Source organism: Takifugu flavidus, chromosome 10 (genome assembly GCF_003711565.1).
Source record: "Takifugu flavidus isolate HTHZ2018 chromosome 10, ASM371156v2, whole genome shotgun sequence".
NCBI lineage: Eukaryota > Metazoa > Chordata > Actinopteri > Tetraodontiformes > Tetraodontidae > Takifugu > Takifugu flavidus.
Genome location: NC_079529.1, coordinates 4261024 through 4284852, shown reverse-complemented (window position 1 = coordinate 4284852; position 23829 = coordinate 4261024). Strand labels below are relative to the sequence as shown.

Below are 23829 nucleotides of genomic sequence, written 5' to 3'. Positions count from 1 at the left end.
CTGCCGATATTCCGGCTCCGCTCGCTTAAATAATTCCTGCCTGACCACCTCGATCCCGCTCCCACATCACAGGCCACGGGCGGGACGTCGCTTTGATCAAATGTAAGTGAAATGGACTCGCCAGAGTTTGAAAGATCAATATAGCATTAATAACACCTGGCCGGGGAACCGGCGCACCGGCTCTCAGCAGGGAAAAAAGGCAGAGGCAGGGAGCCGGCCGTAAATCTCTTGGCATCTGTGCTGGAAGGTCTCCGAGTAACCCCGAGGAGCTCAGCTCCAGGTTCCTGCCAGTATCACCGCGGGCATAAATATTAAAACAGGCGCAGCTCTCGTATGACGCTCCGTTCCTTTGGAGCGTCGACTTTTACAAAGAGGGGACGTTAGCCCGTGACCCTCCCAGGCCTGAGCGGTGACATCATCAAATGAGGAGGCGTGGGAACACTGAGGTAAAGACGGCAGAGAGGGAACCGACAAGAACAATCCCAGGGATCGCTCTCTTGTCGGAGACGAAGAACAGCTCGCTCTCTCTCGCTCCGTCTCAGAAACGTGACTCCCATCCCGCACTTGACCTGAGCGCAGAACAAACAGTCCTCCAAACTAGGCCACGTCTCTCAAAGCGCCGAAACCAGACGGAGAAAATGGGAATCCAGTGTCGACTTCAAGGTGCTCGTCGGAGGACGATCGAGGGAAAATATCCCAGGTGAAGATCGAGGTTTCGATCGGCCACCTGCCGCCGCGGTGAAGGACACCGGCCGTGGCGCCCGCCATCACGGACGGTGGTGGATACATTAGGTGGTTCTGATCCACCTTCTGTTATTGTGACATGAGCGAGCCAATCGGGCAGCACGGATCCGACACTGCAGCAGATGAGGGGCAGGAAGGGAGCGAGCGGAGGACTCCTCACACCAGCCGGGATAATCACCGTCAACGGTCAGCACGCACGAGTCCGCCGAGTCCTGCTGCACCCTCGGCCTAAAACAAAGCCCCGCCCCCCGCCGGCTATCAGCTCGGATCCCCCTGTGATTCCCAGCTTCTCCCTCTGAACACCCCCCACCCCCTTCCACTCCTACTCCGATCCGCCTCCCTCGTTTTCCATCTGTTCTCAGAATTCCAGCCTGTGATCCCGCAAAAAAGATGGAAACCATCTCGTCTCTAAAGGAAATGGGAGCTGGCGGAGTCCCCCCCCCCCCCCGACCACAGATGGTAGCCCGGCTCCGGCAGAGAACACCTCCACTTTGTGGCTCCGCCATGGCTCCGCTGTGACGTGGTGACACTTCCAGAACAGTCATTTTCCTTCCTCTAACATTTACCGGACTCATGCCTGCCTCTTTGTTTTGCACATTTAATTAGACGCCAATTACAGCGAGCATATCTAATGAACTCTCTGATGTGCTATAAACGGGATACACAGATGTGTAAAGTAGCGATAACGATCCTGGAGTTTGCCATACCATTAACGAAAAGCAGGGATGGAATGGATGGATAACAGAGCCGCTCAGATGTCTGGACCGGGTCCGACCAGCAGGGCGGCACTCAACGGTGGAGGTGAAAACTGCCGAAGTCTGGGAACTTTTCAGCCAAAACATATTAAGCAGATTATACGATCCGAATACTCTTCCAGCTGTAATCCCTCCATGCTAATAGGCGCTCCGCTCCGTGTGCTTCCCGGCACGTCTGCCGCCGGGCTTCGACGCAGGCAGGAGAACACGAAGCGCTCTTGAACAGCTGCTTTCAGCTCGCCGCGGCTGTAATCCCGTAGACGAGCGGGATATTCTCAGGTGAAGCAAGGACAATAAGGAATGAAGCAGGCCGGAATAATGGCATTTCCTTGACAGCATTTGCCACTAATAGGTGGGACGGACGGCCCGACAGGATCAACCAGTTCCTGTTAGTGACAAGGAACAAAGGACGTGGACCTTGGTGCTTCTCAACCTCCTCTTGTGAGGGGAGATATTTCTTTCTCTTATCAGCATCCCTCCGCCGACACGGGGGCGGCAGGGAGAGTCCATATTTCAGACGTTAATCGTTTCACGTCCTTTAAAGTAACAGCCGGGACCAACCAGAGCCAGGAGAGTTATGGGAAATATGGATTTGATGTGGCCAGAAAGGCAAGAAATCCCCAGAGAGGCGGAGCTGTCATACTCCCAAGGTTGAGGTGTGGTCTGGGCCCCCAAGCCTCCGGAGCTCCTCCAGGCCGCACCGACGCTCCCCAGCAGATAGATGAAACTCCACTGAAGCCAAAGGAGAACCACAGATTTTTGGGGAAAGGTCGGCATTCCGCACAACTCCTTTAATTACCTGCGCGTGATTCCATCTTCAGACGTCCAAGCCCATTCCTTTAAAATGATCCACTCCGCTCCACAGAACAAACCTCCGCCTCACACACTATGGGACTTTATTTATTTTTTTTTTGCTTTGTGTTCCCGGGTTATAAATACGAGCGTGACTCCGAATATTACACGCTTCTGTCATTTGTCAGGCAACGCCAGCACAAACGCTGACAACATTTGTTTTACAGCAGGCACGCCACAAACAACGTGACACCCTGTTTATACAGAGTTAAAGCAGCCCCGCCGAGCAAATGGTAATATCACTGCCTTATTACCCCGGTGTGATGATGTATGGTGGTGTGTGTGTGTGTGTGTGCGTGCGTGCGTGTGTGTGTGTGTCAAACAGGCCCAAAGCATAAGAGCATCAATAAAAACAGCCAGAATATACAAACACTAGCAGCACACCATATAATTACATGTTACATTTATTTTGACTCTCTCTCTGAATGTTTTCTGATAGATTTTTTGGATCATAATCGGGCAGCTGAAGAGAAGAAATGAAAGAAATCTGGTGCATTTGCATTCGCCTGTGTGGAAATTGCGTGATTTGGATCCAAAGCATCCGAACAACAGGTCTTTTAAATCAACTCTTTTTATGGAGCCTCTGTTCTAAAAGGGTGGAACAGGTCCAGGTCTCTGAAACCGGTTCGAGCTGACGGGAAGTGCTCAAATATTTATATTAGAAATTCAGCGGGCCGCAGGACGCAGTTTCTCTGTGAGGGAGCCGATGCGTAACTTTGGATGCCAATGTCGGACACCCTTTTTGGCCACCTGGAGCCATTAAAAACAGGAGCAGCGCAGCGCAGAGGAATGTCTGGTTTGGTGGGGGGGGATTCGGACCGCTGCCCCCAGATTAATGCGTTCGTGTGTGACGTGATTATGGTCCAAATGGAAAGCGTGTGTTTACAAAGTTACACACCGTGGAATTCAACCTCCGATGCCCCCCTTTCCGAAAGTGAAGCAGTAAACGCAGTTTTTAAAAACGGGATCACAAAGTTGGCACCCTGACCAGACTCTGGCCGCTTTCTCCTTAAACATGCTTTCAATCCTCGGCTGAACTTCTGCGGCTGCGTCTGAGAGATGGAGCCGAAAATAGGTCTTACCTGTTGGCCCCTCGATGCCATCGGCGTAGATCTGAACAGTCAAAATCAAGAGAAACGCGCAGGTGTTCATCGTGTGGTTGTTTTAGTCCCCTTTCAACGTGCAGGAGTAACCATTTCATTCCGATAAGGTCCAGCGGTGCGCGGAGAGGAGCCGAGCCCGTCCGCCCCGCTCAGTTCTCACTGAGTGGAGTTTCAGAGACGCGCACGGAGACAGGGCACAGCTAGTTCTGCAAACTGACGTCAGGGTAAACAGTTCAGGCAACTGATTTCTTCCCCACTTTCGGTCCCAGCCGCCATTTCTGCGCAATGTGTGAGCAGGGCGCCTCCAAGTGGCCGAACGGCGCGTCGACACAAAGGGAGTCCAACTTCGGACAGACCGGAAACAGACGGGCGGCGTTCTTGTGTGACCCTGTGCAAACTTTAGGTTGAGGGCCTGAGAGAAAGCTACCGGTCCCGGGAGGGACCGATGAACTTTCCAGGTTGTATTCCTGCCTCACACCCTGTGATAGTCCCCAGCATCCCCGGTGCGCCTGATCAGAACGGATAAAAGAAGATTGTCCCTTTCATCATGGTCCTAATCCCTGATTTGTTCTTTGTTATATAAATTGTTTTGATTTAATTAAAGAAAATGGCCCTTGGAGGTTTTAAACAGATAGGAATGGAGTTTATGCAGGGGGTGGGATATATCTTTATTTGTGGAATATGAGGATTATTCCTCATCCTCCATGATACATTTTAGGATTAAACTTGCATTTCATTAGAATGTGACATTTTATAGGATTTGAAAACATTTATAGTGTTCAAACACGACTATAAATATAAAGGGCTCATCTAAACGAGCCTAATAAAGGGGAAATATAAATAAATACAACGTTACTGTAGGTGATAAAAAGAAGAATCTGTGTTTTGTTCTGCTTCTGCGTCAACAGACGGCACAGCTTGTTCCAGAATGCTCACAATGAAAACAGCAAGAGCAACCAGGCTGCTCAAAGGATTCTGTCAGTAAGGTAAAGTGCTTCTTTTACTGGGTTATTTTGCATTTTAAAATAAATGGCCTCAAGTCAAAACAGCGCTACCGCACTGAAAGGAATATATATATGAAAGTTTGCAGTGCTTCTGACTGAGTTCGCATCATCTTAACGTAACATAAACTCGGAGATTCGCTCTGAAGATGAAGCATCTTGCACAAGTGCTGATGCTGCAGCTCCGCTGCTGCATGATCCACGCTGTGTCAAAACACAGTCAGGCCTGAAACACTTCGCAGCGGCTCCAGGAATCCAAATTAGCTCTGGATGCCATTATGCGGGCTATTCATCTTTCATTTTGTTGTGGGTGTGAACATTAGAGGTATGGATTAAATTAAAGGGGGCAGTATGCATATGAACCCTCCAACACGAGTGCAGCCTGTAGACTTGTTTGCTCCTGGATGACAGATGAACGATGGATCACCCAGCAAATGACTTCATTTAACCAAAGGAGGTCGACATATGTCGAGCTAACACCTGTAATTACACCTGCATGATGCATGATGGCCATTTTGTGCCCCGCTGTACCACAGAAGAGCTATTTACCCCATTCAAAATAGGATTTTTGGCCCTGAAACTGTTTACGGGAGAGTTCAATTTGCTGTAAACCGAGCAGGGTGTTGCACGGAAGTGTGGGAGCCACATTGGCCAGGATGGCAACAGCTGCGCTTCGATGGAAGTGGGTCCATCCACTGTCACTCATCAGCCATGAAAAACCACTATGTCTGCAGCAGTAGGGGTTTTGCATAAATTTAAACATTCTGGTTTTCAGGGGTGTCTCCTTCCACTGTTCGCCCAACAAATGAATGGAGGTCACACAACCAGCTCGTCACACATCAAAGGGCGTTTAAAAAAATCTGAAAACGAACGTGAACCAAAGAAAAGAAAGAAAAAGCTGTTTGGAAGAACGTTTAAACGCGTGGTCTGCCCCTCTACTGGACACCGGTGGTGTTACACCACATCTGACTACAAATTGACTCAAGGGATTATTGATTAAAAACAACATTCAGCAAATAAAGACCTGGCCTAAAGCTGCATCTCTGCATCCTCACTCCATCTCTTCACTGACTTTTGAGCTTATATAGGTTCTCCAAACCTTTAAATCTGTCTCCAAACTGCTCCACAGACTGTGGGTCGTCTCTGTGGGCTGACAGAATTCTACAATATGTCCTGAAGCTAGCAGTCCTTTGTCGGTTTATGTTTCTGCTCTTGACAGATCATGATGTGCAGCGTACACGGGTCTTTTTCTTCTTCTTTCGGCTTTTCCCTTCAGGGGTTGCCACGGTGAATCTTTTACCTCCACCTCACCTTATCTTCTGCATCCTCTTCTCTCACACCGACTACCTTCATGTCCTCTTTCACTCCATCCATAAACCTCCTCTTTGGTCTTCCTCTAGGCCTCCTGCCTGGCATCCTTCCACCAATATATTCACCATCTGTCCCCTGGGCATGTCTGAACCACCTCAGGCTGGTCTCTCAGACTTTATCTCCAAAGCCTCTAATGTGCTGTCCCTCTGATGTACCTTCATTCCTCTCCTTTCCAACCCTCCACCCCTCCAGCTTGTCCTCCACCTGTTCTCTGTTCTCAACACAGCTCACAATGTCATCTGCAAACATCATAGTCAATGGAGATTCCTGTCTAACCTCATCTGTCAGCCTGTCCATCACCATAACGAACAAGAAGGGGCTCAGAGCTGATCCCTGATGCGGTCCCACCTCCAGCTTGAAGTCCTCTGTCCCACCTACAGCACACCTCACCACTGTCTTACAGTCCTCATACATGTCCTGCACCGCTCTAACAGACTCCTCTGCCACTCCAGGCTTCCTCATACAACACCACAGTTCCTCTCTGGGTCCCCTGTCATAAGACACAATGCAGCTCCCTTTGACCTTCTCTGTACTTCTCTGTCAGCATCCTCAAAGCAAACACTGCATCTGTAGTACTCTTTTTTGGCATGAAACCACACTACTGGTCACAAATGCTCACTTCTGTCTAGCTTCAACAACTCTTTCCCATAACTCGTATGGCTCATCGTCTTTATACCTCAGCAGCTGCCACAACTCTGCACATCTCCATTGTTCTTGAAGTTGGGCACCAGCACACGTCTCCATTCCTCAGGCCTCTTCTCACTATCTAAGATCCTGTTGAAACCCTACTGCTACCTCTCCTAGACACTTCCATACCTCCACAGGTATATAATCAGGTCCGAGTGCCTTTCTACTCTTCATCCTCTTCAATGCCCTCCTCACTTCATCCTTACTACCTGTCAATACACTTCCATGCCAATCCTCAATCACCCTAACCCACTGCACAGCCTTCCCATCTCTCTCTCTCTGCCTTGCCAACCTGTATAGATCAGTCTCTCCCTCCTTACTGTCCAACCTAAGCCCCTTGTTTGGCCTTTGCTACCTCGACTTTCACCCGTACTCCTGTCTACTCTCTTCATTCCTCTCAGTGTGCCACTTCTTCGGAGCTAACCTCTTTCTCTGTATAGTCCCCATCTCCTCTTTCCACTAAGTCTCCTTATCTACTTTCCTTCCAGATGACACACCAAGTCCTCTCCTCCCTGTCTCCCTGATCACATTAGCTGTAGCTGTCCACTCATCTGACCATCCAGAGCCTGTCTCAACTGTTAAAAGTCATACAATAATCTTCTTTTTTCAGCTTCCACCATTTCATCTTCTGCTCTGCCTTTACCCTCTTCATCTTCCTCACCTCCATCCTATGCTGTCTGGCTACACCCTCACCTGAAGGAGTTCTCTTCAGGTGAGGGTGACCCGATTGGCCAGTTCATCACATGTGATGCAGATGAGGCAAAATGTACATGACCTATGATGCCAAACACGAGCGACACTTTTTTAATAGCAAATATACCTTTTTTTTAATTCAAAATGTGCCACTTTCATGATAAACCATCATCATATCTGATGTTGCAGAGAGAATTCACCAGTTTACTGGATGTACAGAGAGCGGCTCCCCGTTTAAAGCAAAAACACATCCACAGTCACAACACGTGTACTTTCACTGTCAAAACTGTGTCAAAACTGAGGTTCTGCTGCTTGGATCTCTGGCAGCTCGTAGGAATTTGAAATTTGGGGCCTGAGAGAAAATTCACCAACAGAATCTGATAAAATCAAAACACATAATTAAAAATATTTTCTTTACAGATATTACTGGAACTTAAATACAAATCTGTCAAGCAATATTGTCACAAGAAAAGATAAATACTATATTGGTGTACAATACTGTATCATAGTGTGGACATTTGGCTTCTAAAAGGCCTGATCTTAAATACTACAAACCTGAGGGGGGCGTGTTCATACAAATGGTCTCTTTTCACAAATAGTTTGAAAAATATTACATAGAAAATGTCCAAAATTTGTCCAGAATTTGTGATGTAATTTTCAAAAATGTAAACACAAAAAACAGACTTGTTTCTATTTTTGCGTAAAAACTGACATAAGTGTGGATTTACGACCGTCAAGTTATCATCGTATATTCTTAAATAATCCAAATTGTTTTTCGTTAGATTACATGAAATATTAGAGTTTCAGCTCTTGTTGAAAAAATGTTAAAGGAAGTAGAAAATCTTGAGTCCGACCGAGTGAAAATACGGTTCAGCCGGTAACACTGAGGCTCCAGCCTCTATACTGGTAGTTACACGTTTAAATTTAAGTAGCTCTAATCTTCTAAATCGTTTGCCTTCAGGTCTCAGGCACATTCTCTCAGTCTGCCGTCATTTCAGACAATCTCTCACTTACTTTTATGCTTCTTTCTCCCCAGAACGACCCTTTCGGCCTCTGTGACTCTGTAGTGAGGCTCCTCAACTGTCCTGTCTGCAGGCTCTCTGAGGCTCCCCAGGGCCTCCTGCTTGGGCCTGGTTATCTTCTCCTGATCCACCATCTGGCCCAGCTCCCTCTCTAAAACGCCGTCGTGCTGCCCCTTGTTCCTCCTGCTCCCTCTGGCGTGGTGTCTCTGGCCGTTGGAGGCAGAGCAACTGGTAAAAAGCTGAGGGTTGATGTTGAGCCGGGCGTAAGGTGACCCCCCGGCGATGGAGAGGTGTTGGACCACAGAGACGGGTTTGACAGCACAGGGGGGGCTGCGATGGCACTGAGCTCGGAGGTGTTTGAGGGACTTCACTTTGCAGGAGGAACTTTTGTCACGGCTCTTTGTCCTCTGGTCCTCCAAAATCTCATCCAGCACTGAAAAGCAAGAGAGACGTCCAGTGAAAGCCGCAGGACATCGGTGCGTGACCTGGACGGCTGCGCTCTCACCGTAATCGTGGCTCTGGCTTCTGTTTTGTCCGTCTTCGTTGTGGCTGCGCTTCAGCTCCACGGCCTGCTTCACCGAGTCCAGGAGCCCAAACATCTTGCACAAGGAATGAAGTAATACAGCGTCTGAGGACACCCAAAGAACATTTCATATGATGTAATCATTTCTTTGAACGTGTGTGGAGATTTGACACCGCATAGTGGCAGGAACAGGTACTGCAGGCACAGGTAACATGGCGAGCGTAGCATTGCGGCATGTTGAAGCAACATTCAAGCAACCACAGAGGGGAACAAATTAATATTTATGTAAATATTTTATTTCTAGAAGAACAAAAACATAGTTTTGTATGCTGAGATTCCACTTGTAAGAACATTTCAGACAGTAGATTAAACACTGGAGCATTTCAGCCAGATCTCACCTGCTTCCTGCAGATTAGCTTTCTCAGTGCGATTCTCCACGCCTTTAAACATGGCTAATAATTCAGTCTGGAGGCTGGACAGGACGTCCCCCATCAGCCCCGAAGCTGCTACGCTCTTCCACAGGCTCAAGAGTCCATCTAGAACATTCGTTTGAAACCTTACTATGATGAGCTACGGCACAGGCAAAGGTTACTCAGGGAAAGGATGAGATGAGCCATTCAGGGTTAAAAAAAACCCAGATCAGACTTGAGAACGAGAACAAGACAAAGCAAATCTAATAAAAAAGACAATAATATGGAAGAAAGGAGATTCGGGTTAAGGCTGAGCGATAAACATGTGGAGCGCCAGTGATGGAAACCCTGGGAAAAAAAGATAATTACATAAGGAAAAGAGGCGCAGCAGACGCTATATTGATGACGGAGGTGAAGCGGAACGAGCACGGGGGGTCCAAGATGACAGAGCAGCTTAGAGGAAGAAGGAAAAATGACCTGGAAGAAAAAAAACAGCTTCCAGTTGAGTAAACCAGATAAAATATCAAGCACTTAACATATTTTCTTGCAACTTGCAGACATAAGAGTACTTTATGCATTCCCTTTAATGTCTATGGGGATAAATCCATTATGCCCACAGCATCCCATTTACAGCCGTCTGGAGAAATTCATCCATCCTTCCATGTGGGGAATGTGAACTAATGGAAAGAATCTCATCCCTGGAGATAGAAGGGGATAGCTCTACTACTCATACTGAGAGTCATCGATATATTTAAGCTCCATGACAAGCAATAAAGCCGGCGCAGCGAGGCGCTCTACTTATGAAACTGGTGACGTTCCAGCTGGAGTGGCGCCTTATCGGGTCACCTTAAAGAGAGCCCTGAAATCAAGAGCTCCGCTGCAAAAGAAGGACACGGCGTGACGCATCGGCGGCTGTCAGCAGCTTTTCAGGCCGGTCTGAGGGGACGGAGCAGCACAGCACGGCGGTGGGGTGACGGGTGCGATGGGGGGGGGGAACACATAAAGCGCCTTTGATTTTACTGATGTATTCTCTATTCCCGCCACTATGTGTCACCAAACCATCAAAGTGAATCAGCTGAATTTACCCTCGTTAAAGTGACGACAACTTTGAGGGTTGAGTTTGGGTCATTCAGTTAGATTCCGGTTCCATCCCATCATCCCTGAGATCTCTCTGCTTTCCATTTACCTGGAACGTCGGGTCTCTTTCTTTTTGTGGCGTGGCCGTTGGTAGTGGTGGGATTAGTGGCTGGACCGGCGCTCCATTCTGCTGCCGAGCTGAACTTGTCCTCCAAAGATGTTTGGACTTCGTGTGCAACCTCTCCTAAAGACATGAAGATGATCCCTTTTAGCTTCTTTATTTGCTAACTATGGCTGTTAATTATACCAAAGCAGCTCCTGAATTCTAAAAACGCAAGCAGAGACAATGAAGTCTACCTGTCAGGGGGGGCATGTGTCCTCCGAGAGGGTCCAAAACCAAACAGGATGGGCTCGGCTGCACTGGGGCTCCTGTAGGAATCCGAGCGTTGCCGATCAGCACGTCGAATTTTGTGCTGCGGCAGGTGTTGCTGCACACGGTGTCGTGCTGGTAGAAGTCTATCTGGCCAGAGTCCATCATTTTCCTGCGTGGACAGAAGCAGGTTCAAAACACAATTTCCCAGAATCCCCAGAGGATACTAAAGTATGGATCTGTTGGCGCCATCAGCTTCCCAGAGGAGTAGAGGAATAGAGATGAAGAGGGCAGATATCGCTGTGTATATTGACTCACTACTACAGCCAGTTACAGAACAAGTGCAAACACGATGGACGGGTGAGAGGGATCACTCAGCGGCTCACTTATGCGTTATTGGATCCTGCTACAATAACAACAGCGCTTCCCTGTGGAATTCAGTGTTGAAACCCAGACGGGTTGGACACGAGCCATGAAATAGCAATTCCAAAGTAAACCTCAAAGCCACATAAAGGACTCCTCCCCAGATCAGATCGTACCTGAGCATCACTCCTCCCAGTCGAATGGCCCTCTTCCAGTCTTTCAGCGTGGCTTTTCCTGCCAGGTGCACAAACTGCTTTGGACTGATCAGCTGGTCATTAAACTACAGGCGACAAGGACACAATTAATGCACAAAACTCATCTTAAACCTAACTACACAGACAACTTACGGTACAGGCGAAAATGAACGTACCTTGACGCATCTGACATTAATTCCAGGACACACAAACTTCTTAAACAGCAGCACTGCTCTGCTGTCTCCACAGGTGATGGGGTAGCCGTATTCGATCTCCTCTCCTTCTGCTTTACTGTCCTCTGAAGATGAGACGTTACAGCCGCTGACTGCGGTGTTGTTAAACTTTACAACCCGCCACAATATGTTTTCAAAACACATTCCTGCGCTTGGGAATGTAAATATCACAACATCATTAAGAGATGTGAGAAGATAACATGATATCTTAATTAAAAAAAATTAAAATTGTGCGGTTCGGTACTATTCTTCATGGCAAAGCCTCCCTGCTGTTTGAATTTCACCGTTTTCTGTCACCTACCACGGTGCGTCTCTATGGCCAAGACGGTCGTTCCAGCCTCAACAGTGTCATCTGTCAACCTGCAGGGGGCGACATTTTGCCAAATTGAACAAGAATCAACGAAGTGGCTAAATCAACGTCAATCTTAACGCGTTTTTATATTTAAATACTGCAATATGTTCTTGGTTTGATTTCAGTTTTATCAGCACATTGACAGTGAATGCTCCATTTCAGCAGAAGGAAAACGCCACACGTCAACTGTCCCTTTAATGAGCTGAGCCACGTTACCCTTGCAGGACGGGCTGCAGGTGCAGGATGACTTGAGCCTTATGGTTGTCGCCACTGGACTCCCCCTCCTCTGCCTTCACTGTCATCAGATCCCCCGAAGACACGATGACCTCAGCACCCGCCATCTCCCCTCTGCACAGAGCTGCACGCACAGAGGGTCACGCATGCATGTTTAACATCCAGATCACACACATACAGCATTGCCATTTAATGCACGCACACACACGACTCAATGGAAAAAACCTCCCCCAGCTGACTCTCCCTGGCATGCAACTGTCACTTAAATGAATCTCTGCCCGGGTTAAAAGGTCACCAATGACAGAACGGTCGCTTACCCACAGAAAAAAAACAAACATCATTACTACAATAACCACGATGGACTCAACAAGTTTAAAAAGTTATGTAGAGGGGAAAAAACGCAAATAAATACAGCAAACTGCCTCGAGAGCGAAACATAAAAATATCAATGAAGGGCTTGTTTAGCAATAATGCTTAAATCTTCTCAGAATCTTTGAATGGTTTGCTTAAATGGGTCAAATCACTTCTGATTCGTCTGAAAACGGAATTCTGACGCATTGACGTTGGAGAATAGCGTGCAACGTAAACAGCCGGGGTCACACGTCAACCTGGTAACTGCCACCGCGCTTCGGTGGAGCCCAAAGAAACCAAATGAACCAACAGTTGAGGAGAAGTTGCTGCCAAACACACAAACCACACGAGCAACACAGCGGGTGGCGAACGGGGGGGGAGAATATCACAGGCAACAGAGCGAAACTTAAACGGATTTACAAACTGTGCCGAGATCAGCCACGGTGAGAGACGCAGAGCCGTTGCCGCGCAGCGAAGAGCGACCGTTGGTAAACCGATCAACATATTCGGCTCTAAATCAGCGGGGTTTGCCGGATCGCCAACTCCGTTGCGCGTCTTCCTCACCCTCCTTCACCCACTCAAGCTGACGTCTCTCGGTGCGGCGGCACGCACATCCCGAACAGCAACGGCGCGCCGGCGCGCACTCCGGATCCGCATCGCAAGGGTTCCCCAAACACCACCGAAACTCCCAAAACAACACGCCGTGTACACTTTACAGAACACTCTGAGAGTTTTCACCAACCGTCTTACAGCGGGGGATAATTCATCCTCCGCCTGTCGGAGCGGCTCCAGAGCATGCGCCGTGCCTGCCGCGCCGCACTTCCTGCCGCGGAGGCTGCGCTCGCCTGAGAAGCATCTGTCCCGCTGTCACGAGAAGCGGTTAGTTCGCACGCGATGTGTAAATCGGTCAGACTGCTTTCGTGTGCGCGGCTTTGCGTGAGCACCTCTGAGCCGCGGCACCGCATATGGCCAGAGGGCTCAGGCGTCAGGCGCCCGCTTTCCACCCCGGAGGAAGTCACGAAAGCGCGGTGTTAATAGGCGGCCACCCTCGCCTCAGGTTTTTACCCAACCGCGCGAGAGTTTTCCCCCTCTTGCAGCCTCCCTCGCTTTCTTTTCTGCTTCTCGGGCAACAGTCGCCTGTAGTGTTTTTGTTGTTGCCGATTCTGACCAGGAGGGGGCAGCATTTCCACTCAGAACAGAAATAGAGTGTCGGCGACTCAACGAAAAAGAAATCTTGAACTCAGCTCAATTTAAAGCACTTGTTTTATCCATTACGGTCATTTTTAAACGTAATCGCATTAAACATGGGCATTTTTACGATAGATGACACCCACTTGAGAGGGAACTTCAGTGCCGACAGAAGAGTAACGCGTTTACAGCCTGGCCCGCCCCTTCTAGAGAATGGAATGTAAAGGCTGGTTTGATTGACAGCCCAGAGAACCAATGACAGATCGAATTCCCTGCTCGGCCAATAGTAAATATTCAGTTGGTCTTTTTTTTTCAATCGCTCGACGACTTTTCACGGGAGCCGGAGCCCCGAACAGTCTGGAGTTGCACTTTACTTTTCAGCCGAGCTCTGAGAATCATGCCAACAAAATGCGAAATTATCCACGATGCTGTGAAATCTCACTTGACTGCTTTGTGGATCATTTTAAGCGTCTCTTCCGTAGGTGTTCGTGGCCAAGAGGGTAAGAAAGAAAACTCAGTTCACTGTTGCAAAGTTTTAAAAAGTCTCGCCCGGCTGCTAGTATTAACCCAAAGAGTTTGTTCTTTCCGCTTTACAGGCTTAATTACTAGGTTAACACGCACATTTAAACGTAATAAACACTTGTGGGGAAAAAAGCCGTAAACCACCTCGCATCTTAATGAAGTTAATCAATAACACAAACGCCACCCCATTGTTTATCAGACGTCACATGACTGGATCCAAAGCAGTGTTTGTGCTGTGTAAAGCAGCAGTCATGACATGTCAAGGTTTGCGTCCCTGACGTCCAACGAACATCAATATTTGAGTTGAAAATAGCGGGGAAATCTAGTATTTTTCACGTTGAAATAGGTGCAAAGGTCGACCCTGTGATGTCATGGTAGCATTCTTTGCATAGTCCCTCTGTGTGCATGTTTACCTCCTGATCTCTGCTCTCAGCCCATGTTTCCCACAGCCCCCCCCCCCCCCACCCCCCCAGGTCCATATGTGCTATGAATCACAGATGACTACATAAATACAGACAAACCAGAGAAAGATTCCACGCTCCCACAGACTTAACAGTGGGCCTTTGGTTTCCGTTCATTTGAATCACACTTATTCTGAATCATGTTTGCAAATCTGGCAGGGCCCGGGGCGGGTGGGTGTGTGTGTGGGGGGGGGGGGAGACTTCTCAGCCTCGATTTTGTAATATTGTGATTGACGCACAGGACGGGCTAAGGCGATGTAGTGACAGCGCAGGTGAACATCCTGTCTGCCAGCGTGGACCTGTAAGAACCTGCCAGGAGAGCCTGCCGTGGAAAACAATGTTGCCGGGCTGCTTTGGGTTGACTGTCGGCTGCTGTCCCACCAACCATTTCGACTCTTTTTTAATCCTCATCTGACCCGATGAGGGGTAGCTCAGCCTGTATCTTGTAATCTCGGAGGCCTGAGGTTGGCTGAAGGCGACTGATTCCGCAGCAGGTCGCTGTGGCATTTCCGAGGGAATCCTTCTGGGGATTGGGGAAGGGGGGGGTGATAATAACATGCACACGTTTATCACGCTAAAAAAAAAAAGCCGAAATGTTGTCGGGAAGCAGAGGAGGGGGTGGCTGCAGTGCCGGATGTGTGTGGTCGAGGGTGAGTGGAAGGTTATCCTCTTGTTTCCCCTCAAACAAATCTGAAGCAGCCTTTTATGGGAAACAAGCATGCGGATGATGACACACGGCCGGGGGCCTTTTATTTAAAGTTTTGACCACTTCCCGAACGCATCGCCTCTTTGATATTTTAGTCATAGGGCGTGAACCCGACGCCCCCGCGGCGCTTATCTGCGCTTTATCTGCGTCTGGCTGGTCGATCGCCGTTTCGAATGTTGTCTGTTCCAGTCGAGCTGTGGCTGATGTGCGCCGCAGAGGAGGGGGTGTGGGACTGAAACGCCACCTTTAACCTTTAAGATTGTGCAAACATCATGATCGTGGTCGTCGTTTGTCGTGAAGCAGCGTCAGTGCACACGTGAGAGCAGAACGCGCTCGGATCTTAGTCACGATCAGGAGAGTATAAACACGCCATAATCCGTCAAGAATGTTCTGAAGAGAATTAGTGCACGTCCGGCCTCACCTGTGGCCCCGACAGGCCTGAAATAGTCCGTCTGTTATTGGCATCCGCCTGCCTGTTAACACAAAATGACCGGGATCAACCATCTGTGTGTGCGACTGGTTTCAGGTAATGGTTGCGGACACACGGTGCTGGGCGCAGAGTCCGGCACGCTGGCCTCTCAGAACTACCCGGGCACCTACCCCAGCAACGCCTGGTGCAAGTGGAAGCTGCGAGTGTCAGAGGGACGCACGCTGCGCCTGCTCTTCGGGGACTTGGACATCGAGAACAGTCCGGGCTGCGGCAACGGGTCCCTGGTGATAGCCGAGAAGAATGGAAAACTTAGTCTGGGTAAAGTGGATGAAAGTCAGGAAATGTCAACCAGCTTGTTGGAGGAGCGTTGACGCCTCTCATTACTGGTGATGGCGGACGCCATCCTGCATTCACTATCACGACAGACATGTGCACGTCCTCCATCTTGCCTGGAGGGCACAGAAAAAGATGACAGCCAGAAAGAAATATTTCATTTTGTTCTCTGTTGTGGTTACTATTAGATCCAGTTCTTACATGTTCCTGCATGTCAGTCGTTTATCATGGCACCGTATTTGCATTGCGCACGTGGTCTCGACAGAACTGGTCCAGACTGGTTAAAATGCATCTCGCTGGGCCGGCGCCGGGTCGTGAAAGACATCTCTGTTGTGCGTTAACAGGTCCGGTGTGCGGAAAGCTGGAGGCAACGCTGAAGAACATGACGCTGAAAAGCAACGAGGTGACGATAAGCTTCACGTCGGGCCCCCATCGTTCTGGGCGGGGCTTTCTGCTGTCCTACTCCAGCGACCAGTATCCAGGTAGCGTTAGCTAGACTGCATGTGCGAAGCTCAAATGAACAGGGCTTGTGGTTAAAATGTCCTTATTTGCAAGCGGGAGATGAGCACGAGTGTGTGTGAGTGCAGTTGTGTGTTTGCTCAGTCTGAATGGAGGGAGGCCCCCGGCCCTCAGTGTTTTCCTGGAACCCTTTGGCGCTCTTTCTTTCCACCCCCCCTCCGTCATCGTCTTATTCATCCCCGCTAAACTGCAGCCGTCATCTGTTTGCTGTCCACCAGCAGCAGGGTGTTCATTCCACAGCCCAGAATCCCTGTTCTCCTTCACACCTTCTGTAATCATCACGTGCACCGTTTCAGTGCTGTTGGTAACCTGCGCACGTGCACCGCCCTCTGTGATAGTACGTATCGGTTTCCTGTTTTCGCTGACTTGTTTATGAAATCTGTCTGGAGCTTAAGCCCCTTTTCAGACGCACAAACTGCCGTCTGTCTGCCGCGATCTCGCCCGGGACGTTCCCTGCTCTCGTGTACTGTCACAAAGTGGCGGTAACAAAGGCCTCACTCACATCGACGGTGACGAGTGCTCGTCTCCTAATTTAGCGCTCTGAACATGTCTCACACAGAACCTGTTTGTGGTCCACTGAATGGCCCCGGCCTGTTATGTAAGCCTGCCATACTGGTTGCTGTGTTATTAAAGTGGGCTGCTACGTGTCATTAAATGAAGTTTGAACCACGTCTCTGCGGCCTGTTTAACGCGGGTCTCGTCTGTTTTTGCCACCGCAGGTCTCATTTCTTGTTTAGAACGAGGATCTCACTTCAGCTCTCAGCACGTGAGGTGAGTGTTGGACCAGCGGGGAGTGTGTTTCAGCCCCACAGGCGAGCTCCTCTCACGTGCTCTTCTGCTGTTTGTTAGTGTTTACTGCCCCGCCGGGTGTAGGAACGTCACGGGGGATGTTTGGGGAAGCTCAGAGCAGGGTTACAGAGATGTAAGTAAAGGGCGGGGACGGTGATGGGCCGCGGTGACCAGGAGGGCTCACCTGTCATACCTGCTCCGTCTTGCAGACCTCGGTCCTGTGTAAGTCGGCGGTCCACGCGGGAGCCGTCTCCGACAGCCAGGGCGGCAACGTCACCGTGAATCGAGGGCGGAGCCTCACCCTCTATGAGTCCACCTTCGCAAACGGGATCCTGTCAAAAATGTGCGTCTGTTGGAATTGGACGATATAAGAAGGGATTAGCTTCAGGTACTGGCTGACCTTTGCTCTCTCCTCACAGGGGGTCGCTATCTGAAAAGAAACTGCTCTTCAGTAAAGGTAAGGGCAACTTTCCAGGCCACACAGAGCGCTATTACAGGTTAGCAAACTGCTTAGGACCGGTAAAATCCCATTTACTCGACTGCTTTCCATTGTTCTTGCTGCTATGAATATGTTCCTGGATGTGTGTTTTCTAACTGCTCAGCAGTAAAACACACGTGGTTTCCTGCATAAATACTCAGCGTTTACACAGCCAACTCAATCTTTCCTCTGGTCCTCCAACAGAATGCAATAACATCCTGAGTGTTGCTGGTTTCAATGCCTCATCCTCCTCCGGAAACGCGGGCTCCAGCCTCGCCGCGCTGCCCCAGCTGCGGGGCAGCACTGACCAGAGCTTCTGGTTGGAGCTGGAACTGACTGACAAAAGCGCCATCACAGGTAGAAGGTCAAAGTTGAGAAGTTACGGGCTTGTCCCGTGTTTTTGGAAACCCTTTTTTCTTTTTCCAGGTGTAATAACAACCGGCTCGGCCCAGCGCTACATCGAGTCCTACGTCGTTTATTTCAGCAAAGACAGAAAAAACTGGAAGCCTCACAAGGATGTTTTGACCAAAGAGAAGAAGGTTCGCCCTCCCCCAACCGTCGTGGGTTGAGCTTGCGAAGGCGTTTTCCATGGTAAACGGTTAACTTGGTTGCTGTGGTCTCCAGGTCTTCCGGGCCCACACAGACGGACACCTCAGGGTTCTCAACAGTTTCTTCCCCCCCGCGGTGGCTCGGTTTGTGCGGCTGCAGCCGCTGAGCTGGCACGGCCGCGCCTCGGCTCAGGTCCAAGTCCTGGGCTGTCCCGTTTCCAAGGTTACACCCAGGATGCGCTCGTCCGACAGTGCGTCTCCTCGCTGCTCTCTGATTGGCTGGAGCGTTGACACTGTGAAGTCTCATTAACCCCCCATCTAATCTTCCTGCAGAATCCCCATCAATACTGGATAAAGAAAAGCCCCAAACCAGCGCCACTCCCACAGCCACAGAGGGTCCGGTGCTGGTGGAGACGCGTCAGAGTGAGTCCTCCCAGGCGTGCACAGCGAGAAAGAGCAACAATAGAAGATGTTTCGCTCACTGGAAACACTGTGTATGCAGTAACCACATTCCTCCCTCTCACGTGTACGAGCGTTTGTGCACTTTACCGTAGGCCCCAGTCAGGCGGTGATGGCGGCCGTGGGCGTGGTCCTGGCGCTGCTGATGTGCGGCAGCTGTTTGTTAGCTGGAGTCTGGTGGAAGCGAAGGTAACTGTGTAACATATAGAGATTTGGGTTTATTGTACAATAAAAGTTATATATGTTCCTTTTAACAGGAGAAAGGATTCACAGATGAAGTACTCTTTACCCACAAGTGAGTATCCTTTAGGTATCTTCAGGGTTTGTGTTTATTTCCTGCTTCGTTATCAATTGTTTTTTTGTCACCCAGGTTGTCAGAGTTTCCAGTCTAAGAGTCTGTCCTGCCCTCAGTCCGAGTTTATCTCCTACCCTCTGGAGAGGAACGTCCACGACGCTCTGCCGAGCCCTCCCCTGAATGGTGAGGATTCATTTCAATATGAAGAACGCTTACAAGCACCTCGGCTCACATGTCGTTGGCCTCTTCGTGGCCCGTTCAGAGATTTTTCCGGGGATCTCAGGTTGTCAGCTGAGGCAGCTTCAGGGTTTTCTGCTCTGATTGGTTCTGGACTCACTGGGTCCATTTGAGGAGCTCCTGCCAGGCCTGACAGGCAAACAGCTCTCTCGGCGGGCCGTCCATTCTTCTCCCCGGCTCTGCCCATCTCCCAGTCACAGTATAAACATTCCTTTCTTTGGTCCACGGAGTCTCACTGAAAGAGACCCTTTAATTGCAGCTCGATAAAGCCCCTCCAACACCCCCCCCCCCCCCCCCCCGACTCCCCCCTGTCACCCCTCCCCCACCCAGGAGCCCTCCACTGAGAAACCAGTGATAAACAGAAACGAGGGTCAACGCTAAGACAATCGACGGCCTCTCTGAAGCTGATCTAATTAAAATAGCTCTGGCTCTAAGGCATCGCTGTGGGCGCTCCAGGAGGGTGTCGGCCTCCCACAGCACAGCTCCTCAAACAGGAGAGTTTGGAACGGGGCTCAGCGCTTCACTGTAGGCCACAGTTCCTGCCACATAAAGACCTGAGGTAGGAGGCCAAGTAGCTGAACGGGGGCTAAACATCGGCCTGGAGACTGCTGAAGGAGGGGAAAATAGTTTCCCAGAAACTCCGGAGAACTTGGTTAAAGATGCACGTAGCAATTGGTCCTTTTTAAACAAGGATTTACCAGTTACAAAGCACCACATATCCTAGAGTGTTTAACTAGAATTGAGCATCTTCCCGGGTCTGTAGTGGTTGCCTGGCAACTGACTGAGCTAAATAGGCTAAAAAAAAGTAGTTTAAATCCACCAGTGTTTGTTTAATTCCGACAGATGGAAATACAACCTCACGCTGATTTCCTTCTTTCACCAGACTACGCCGAGCCCGCTATGGGATCCATCGGACAGAAGGTTGGATCTACTTTCAGACCCTCCTCAGTTGAAGGCTACACCACCCCCTTCGCCTTCAACCATTACGACAGTCCAGCAGGCAACCTGCCGGAGTACGCCGAGCCCCTTCCTCCAGAGCCCGAGTACGCTACTCCGTTCAGCGAGCAGCTGGCTCCAGACTCACACGGACCTCCTGCCACGGCACCTGGCACTGGTGGCAGGACCATATTAAGACAAGCCCAGTATGACTGCCCGTCACACAGGATGCTGTCCAATGGATACTGCACGCCTGCCCTACGCACCAGCGGACCGCGCCCCGCCAGCGCGGTCTACGCTGAGCCCAAGTCATGTGACTCTTTAGTACAGAAGCACACATATGAAGAGCCATTGTGAACACATCCAGCTTGGACATGGAGGAAAAAGACTCCTGAAGCTCATGTATGGCGAGGTGGAGTCCAGAGCTGTACTAATGCTGACAGGCCAGAGTGATGAATACAGAGGTCAAAGGGTCAACACGGACCCTCCTGCATATATGTGACCACACCGCTCACGATGATTCCAGTATGAAAGCAAATAATTCCTCTGGGGAGTTGTGCAGTGGCAAGGTTGCACAGAGCAGATGCACAGACACTGTTCATTAATGAAATATTTAATCACAGCTGCACTTTTTAAAAAAAAAACAAAAAAAACGAAGCCTACAGAAATGTACGTCAATAACCAGTCAATGCAAAAATTAGGTTGAATAATACTTACTGGTATAAATGCATACTCAATGTATCGTTTAAACATTTAAGAAGCACCGGCAAACAACTGGCAACAGACTGTTGTTAGGACACGTGACCACTAGGTGGCTCTCTAGCGTTAAAATGTCTAACAATGTAACGTCTGCTGGTTATTTCCCATCGTTGGTTTCAACATAATCCAGTGTGGCCTGCTTTGTTGTACTAGATAAATGTTCTGCAGTGTTCAACAAGACCAACATACCTCAACTGAACCTCGTAGCCGTTGTCAGATTGTTGCCCACTGTTCTCTGAGGAGTTAAATCACAAATCTCCATATTAAATTCTGCTCTTTGAACTAGGCGTTCACCATTAACATGAAAGAAGTTTTACAGGGTCCGTTAATGAATAAAGCACAATGCAACGATTATATTTATACAAGTGAATTTACAGATGGATTTCAAAACTCATTCGTTTTTGTCTGTGTTATTGTAATTTGCATTCATTTACTATAGTCTCCTCCGTTGTCGCCATCGTTCTCGGCTGTTTTGCTCCGGCCGTCATCGTCCTCGCTGTTCTCAGAGATGTAGTGAATCAGGATCTGATGCTTGTTTCTGGACGGCGCGTCCTTGAACTGCAGGCCGCAGTCTTCACACGTGTACACGGGCCTTGCTCGGCTGCTCTGGATCGTGTTGTCTGGCTGAGGATTACTGTCCCGGCAACCAAGCCCGGCCACACTTTGTAACCCGGGAGGATCTCTGCCGACTGCAGTGCTTGAGTTGCTCTTGCAGCTATCGTGTGGATTCACCCCAAGAGTGACTGAAGGAAAAATCCCAGGAGGAGATGGATAAACACTGTCTGACGTTCTCTGAGAGGCCCCCCCGGCTCCAGCCTCGCCGACGTGCTGCACCAGCATCCCGTGAGCTGTGCGGTAGTGTAAGCTGATGCCAGACTGGTAGGAGAAGTGTTTCCCACAGATGCTGCAGACAAAAGGCCTCTCTCCTCTGTGGACGCGGTGGGTGTGGATCTTCAGAGATCCAGACTGGGTGAAGCACTTCCCACACTGGCTGCAGTGGTACGGCTTCTCTCCCGTGTGGATCCTCTCGTGCGTGCGGACGGCCGACAGATGTGGAAACGTCCGGCTGCAGAATTCACAGGTATAAGGCCTCTCGCCGGTGTGGATGCGCCTGTGGATCTTCAGCGCGCCCGACTGGCTGAAGCTCTTGCCGCAGTCCGGGCAGCAGTAAGGACGTGCACCGGTGTGCACGTTGAGGTGGATGCGGAGGTTGCTGTGCGAGTTGAAGGACCTGCCGCACTCCGTGCAGAGGAAGCCCGGTGGCTTGTGGGCGTGCTCGGAACGCTGGTGCTGCAGGAGCTGGAACGGCCTGGAAAAAGAGGCCGAGCAGTGCATGCAAGGATGCAGAGGCGCCGTGTTCCCGGCAGCCCTCCCCTTTTCCATCTGTGGCCGTGCGTCTGTTTCTCGGCTTTCCCGGGAGCAAGTGGCAGGAGAGTGTTGGCAACACAAGCCGGACACGTGTGGGGCGTGTGAGCGGAGGAACCGAGGACAGGGCAAGCAGGACACCAGGGGGCAGTGGTGGTGGTGAAAATGATGATGGGTGTGAGAAAAGGGAGAGTCCGCGCCGTCCTGGAGGCCGAGCAGCTGCGGGCAGCTGTGGAGGCTCCTTCCACACGTATCCTCCCTCTGCTGTTGGCTGGAACTCCTGGCCTCCTGCTCGGGTGCGGTGGTGCTGCTTGGCTCGGTTTCAGGTAGGAGATGGCATGCTGTGCTGGCGCGTGGCGGTGAGGGCGCAGGTTGCCGCGGTTTCCAAACCTCAAAGGATGATGAAGATGTGGAGTAAGGGCAGCCAGGGCATGCGCAGGCGTAATATACGTCTAGGTTTAAATATACAATTAATGCCAATATTTGTCCAGAGATAACAGGAATAGGATGTTTTTTTCTCACCTTCTCTCCGGTCTCTGGCCTCTCCTTTGCTCTGCGACGTGCCAGGCTTGATCCGCTTCCCGGGTTCCCTCTGAGGTGGGTTCTGACCATGTCGAGGTGGCTGCAGATGTTCCAGCGAGACTCTTTTACAGCCCATCACCTCAGCGCTGCCAGGCAGGCCCCATGCCACATTCAGCACATCTGGCTGAAGCTTTGTGGTGTTCCCAGATGTCATAAAGTCGCCAGTGAACTGGTTTGCCTCCATCCAGGTGCAGGGACCCTGCTTGTAGACGTAAAAATACATCTGGGAAGAATTTGTGAATGAAAACTCAAGACTTTCTGTTAACCATCAGACGTCTGCAAAGACTTGATTAGAAGAGAACTATGGGATTGTTCATGACGCAGAGCAATAGTTTCAATGTACTGTATTCGAGGATTATGTTCCCACCAATGAGTATTAGCTCTCCTTAAATGTCATTGATTTGAACGACGTGGTCTACTTACAGCGTCGCTACACTTGTCTTTGTCCATCAATTTAAAGAGACGGCTCCACTGTGCTGAAACGGACGCTTCCTTTTGTATAAATCATTCCAATCCAAATAAAACCCCGCGGCTGACCCAACTGAGAACAATACTAATACACGTCTGTTATTAATCTGTGAATATACTTCTGATGTTGCTGATGATTGTAACCTTCGCCCGTTTGTGACGTTTTCACAGGATGACAAAGGCAAGCCCCGCCTACCTCTGCCTCTGATTGGCTCATACACACGCTCGTCCCAATTTTAACCAATCACCGTCTCTTGTATTCAACCTCCCCAACAATTAGCTGCGAATCAGAGGCTACGCTCAGCCGGTCATACCCTCGTCATCTTACGTTAAAAAGAATCCATTAAAGATTGGGAGAAATATTTCATTTTGTCCCAAAAATTTAAAGTTGTGAATAAAGCTTATTTAAAGTAATTGTT

The 23829-nt window shown here is 49.8% G+C and overlaps 4 protein-coding genes and 1 long non-coding RNA gene across 17 annotated transcripts in view; 1 reads left to right on the top strand and 4 right to left on the bottom strand.

Annotated features, from left to right (window-relative positions):
• Nucleotides 1–3738, bottom strand: part of LOC130532767 (receptor-type tyrosine-protein phosphatase U) — a 100631-nt gene extending 96893 nt beyond the window's left edge. Inside the window, exon 1 of one of the 2 annotated variants that reach the window (XM_057045595.1) lies at nt 3434–3738. In XM_057045595.1, the coding sequence (XP_056901575.1) occupies nt 3434–3503 (70 nt within the window). In that variant the 5' untranslated portion in view covers nt 3504–3738. The remainder of the gene's footprint in view (nt 1–3433) is intronic. The other variant, XM_057045596.1, reaches the window with a different exon arrangement.
• Nucleotides 3739–7313: 3575 nt separating this feature from the next.
• LOC130532772 (glucocorticoid modulatory element-binding protein 1-like) lies at nt 7314–15653 on the bottom strand. Of its 8 annotated transcripts, none has more exons than XM_057045613.1 (10): nt 15634–15653; nt 11967–12108; nt 11700–11758; nt 11342–11463; nt 11148–11251; nt 10596–10780; nt 10348–10482; nt 9150–9287; nt 8734–8856; nt 7314–8661 (listed from the first exon to the last, which is right to left on the bottom strand). In XM_057045613.1, exons 2-10 carry the CDS (start codon nt 12089–12091, stop codon nt 8213–8215), a joined length of 1440 nt encoding a protein of 479 aa, XP_056901593.1. In that variant the 5' UTR covers nt 12092–12108; nt 15634–15653; the 3' UTR covers nt 7314–8212. The 8 variants fall into 8 exon arrangements, with proteins under 8 accessions (XP_056901593.1, XP_056901590.1, XP_056901587.1 ...); XM_057045610.1 differs by lacking the exon at nt 15634–15653 and adding an exon at nt 13670–13797; XM_057045607.1 differs by lacking the exon at nt 15634–15653 and adding an exon at nt 13078–13531.
• Nucleotides 13774–21389, top strand: si:dkey-34d22.1 (discoidin, CUB and LCCL domain-containing protein 1). Its single transcript, XM_057045600.1, has 15 exons — nt 13774–14023; nt 15739–15960; nt 16320–16457; nt 17214–17265; nt 17344–17416; nt 17493–17626; nt 17703–17740; nt 17966–18118; nt 18188–18300; nt 18386–18560; nt 18643–18732; nt 18864–18957; nt 19026–19063; nt 19139–19246; nt 20184–21389. The coding sequence occupies exons 1-15, from the start codon at nt 13921–13923 to the stop codon at nt 20591–20593; spliced, it is 1941 nt and encodes a 646-aa protein (XP_056901580.1). The 5' UTR covers nt 13774–13920; the 3' UTR covers nt 20594–21389.
• On the bottom strand, nt 15883–19150 carry LOC130532775 (uncharacterized). 2 transcript variants are annotated; one of them, XR_008952425.1, is made up of 4 exons: nt 18859–19150; nt 17468–17632; nt 16177–16363; nt 15883–16091 (listed from the first exon to the last, which is right to left on the bottom strand). It is a non-coding gene; the product is annotated as an uncharacterized LOC130532775 (long non-coding RNA). The 2 variants fall into 2 exon arrangements; XR_008952424.1 differs by having other exon boundaries at nt 16071–16363.
• On the bottom strand, nt 20834–23571 carry LOC130532771 (zinc finger protein 16-like). Of its 4 annotated transcripts, none has more exons than XM_057045601.1 (3): nt 23366–23571; nt 22883–23165; nt 20834–22812 (listed from the first exon to the last, which is right to left on the bottom strand). In XM_057045601.1, the coding sequence occupies exons 1-3, from the start codon at nt 23390–23392 to the stop codon at nt 21422–21424; spliced, it is 1701 nt and encodes a 566-aa protein (XP_056901581.1). In that variant the 5' UTR covers nt 23393–23571; the 3' UTR covers nt 20834–21421. The 4 variants fall into 4 exon arrangements, with proteins under 4 accessions (XP_056901581.1, XP_056901583.1, XP_056901584.1 ...); XM_057045603.1 differs by having other exon boundaries at nt 22883–23144; XM_057045604.1 differs by having other exon boundaries at nt 22883–23141.
• Between the last annotated feature and the right edge of the window lie 258 nt (nt 23572–23829).